The sequence below is a fragment of the Scylla paramamosain genome, chromosome 2, assembly GCF_035594125.1.
Source record: "Scylla paramamosain isolate STU-SP2022 chromosome 2, ASM3559412v1, whole genome shotgun sequence".
In the NCBI taxonomy this organism is placed as follows: Eukaryota; Metazoa; Arthropoda; class Malacostraca; order Decapoda; family Portunidae; genus Scylla; species Scylla paramamosain.
This window is the reverse complement of record NC_087152.1, coordinates 19,410,001-19,412,819: the sequence shown is the minus strand read 5'-3', so window position 1 is coordinate 19,412,819 and position 2,819 is coordinate 19,410,001. Positions and strand designations below refer to the sequence as shown.

The 2,819-nt window shown below is 36.0% G+C and overlaps 1 protein-coding gene across 1 annotated transcript in view; it reads right to left on the bottom strand.

Moving 5' to 3' along the window:
* Positions 1-1,227: 1,227 nt before the first annotated feature.
* Positions 1,228-2,819, bottom strand: part of LOC135107028 (uncharacterized) — a 10,585-nt gene continuing 8,993 nt past the window's right edge. The window contains exon 4 of the mRNA XM_064016602.1: positions 1,228-1,326. Within this exon, the coding sequence (XP_063872672.1) occupies positions 1,228-1,326 (99 nt within the window). The remainder of the gene's footprint in view (positions 1,327-2,819) is intronic.

The following is a 2,819-nucleotide window of genomic DNA, read 5'->3' as shown; positions in this document are numbered from 1 at the left end:
AGGGTAACTCTTCTACTCAATTACTTATTAGACTCAGCTCTTGGAAATGATGGGAAGTGTGGAAAATCTAAGGAAATTAATGCAGGGTGGGTAATGCAGTTTTATATAAAACTCAAAACATGTGGAACAAAGATGAGTCACCACAACTCACCCTTCTCTCATGCTCTCTCCTTTCTTCCTCCTCATTATTAAAACCCTATTCGTAACAGTGTATATATATATATATATATATATATATATATATATATATATATATATATATATATATATATATATATATATATACACACACTGTTACGAATAGGGCTTTAATAATGAGGAGGCCTTGTTTAGCCATGGTATGAAATTCCAGTGGCCTGGCAACAGAACAACACAATGAACAACACAATGGTGACAACAGAACAACACAATGGTTACCTGGCCAGGTGGCCAGGTAACCATTGTGGAGAAACACCGTTTCCACACACTCCACATTACTTTAAGTTATGCAAATACAATCTGAACATATCCATTGTCACAGTCTTAGAGGGAAACTGTGTGTGACTGACTAACATTCAGCTAATTTGCTTCTAGCCTTCTTCCCTCTCCCTGCCTGTGCAGGTGTGTTGCCACGCAGTCTATTATTCTATTTGTCTCTTATTACATCCATAATGCCATTGTGTAATATCTATTGGTAATCAGTATCAGTCCGTTGTTGACACTCTTCTTGTCATGGGATACTGTAAAGCTCCAAACCTCGTAGAAATCATGACCGAATTATTCACAATTTCATTGGCAGACATTCAGGTCTACACATCCCGCCATGGATACCCATCTGGCCAGGCCGTTGTATTTGTCATCAGGCCACACTTGAATTCCATACCACAGCTAATCAAGGCCTCAAAATGCACATGTGCATAGACCATTTTTCACTTAGAATAACTTGTACTTTCACTTATGTCAATATCCACAGAAACTCGTGTTACATCCTGTATATGCAGTCTTATTTCAGATTATGCGCAGAAGTAACGAACGAACTCCAGACTATCTCCAGGATAATTGCATTAATGGATACAAAACACCACATCATTGAAAGAGAGGATTCTTTTTCAGTTCCGTCTAGACAGCGTTCTCGCTCTTTGCAAAAGGATGCCTCCCAGAGCAAGGTTCTTAAACTGATGAGGCAGCACTACCTCTCCTTCTGTACCTGGAAACTTAGTGCCAGACTGAATAATGATTGAAGAATGTTTAATCAGCTATCTCTTTTAGAAGAGACCTTGCATCCCATGATATCCTGATATCCTCACTTAATATAAATCCATAGGATTGTCTTGGTACCTCAGAGGCCTGTTGTGGGAGATAAAAATCCTCAGCACCCAACTCATGGTTGATCTGCACATCTCACACGTCTGTGGTCATCTGACCACCTTTTTTTTTTTCTTATCTCCCACAGGTATCCTGTGCTTGCTCTTCTCAAGTCCTTTCTTTGCATTAATTTGTACCATCATGTTTTTTTTTTTTTTTTTTTTTTTTATCTTCACCATTCCTTACTTAATTAATGTGAACTAGTTCTTTCCTTCCTTACTATTGGTTAAGGGACGCCTCATGTCACTCTTGAGGTTTACCATTTGGATAGAGAGGCAAGCCTTAGAGTCAGTTAAGGAGTTGGAAAGTTAGGCACCATGCCTTTTGGTGAAAGGCTGACATGTCTTATCTGGTTACAAATACACCTGTAAGATCGAGTTGAGGAGTCACCTTCCTACCACCATACGAAATCACTTACAGCGTAGCAGAACCCTACTGGCTCTACTATAATAGATAAATGGATAAAATTAATATACACAAAATTAAAAGTATAAACATCAAAATATACAAATGCCTTGTATATTTTGTCTTGAAGTAACATGGAAATACAGAAATTAATCTGAAGGTGGGAATTGGTCGTGCGAGGCTTTCACTGGAGATCGAATCTCTTTCAGGACACTCAAAAACACGCAGTTCATTTTTTTTTTTTTTTTCCTCTCTGTTCAGGACAAGATGATCACCGAGGCCCAATCAGATTTTTGTTGGCCTTGACTGTCCTGCCACTACACAAAAGCATCTGATCAAAGAAAAATAAAGACTAGAAATACACCTACTTTATAATTATAATACCACCCAGTCTATTTTACATTTTCATGGCAATGAAGTCAAGTTTTGGGACTGAGGAGCATCATTTCACAAGGAAAGATATTGGAGCTGTACTGAAAAAAAAAGATAAAGTACGCAATTGTATCAAAATTTACCAACAAATTACTACGTAATGGAGAGCAGAGTAGTTTGCGCCACTGGCACAGGGTAGAGATAAGAAGCTACACATAAAAAAATTTAAAAAATGATAGAATATGACACGAAGTAGAGGTTATGCTTGCCATTACTGCTATAACTGCCCCCGCCGCCACCACCACTACTACTGTTTTTATCCTACTTCCTACTAGAGTACTAATACTGCTGCTACTACTACTACTACTACTACTACTACTGCTGCTACTACTACTACTACTACTACTACTACTACCATTTAAAAATCTTTAAAAAAATAGATATAATAATAATAATAATAATAATAATAATAATAATAATAATAATAATAATATAACAATAATAATAATAATTTCTTATTGCTACTACTACTATTATTATTATTATTATTATTATTATTATTATTATTATTATCATTATTATTATTATTATTATTATTATTATTATTACTATTTTTATAATCACTATCATTAAGTGTTGAGCTCTAGTTGAAGGCGAAGGTTTCCCAGGAAATACTCCTACACACTCTCTCTCTCTCT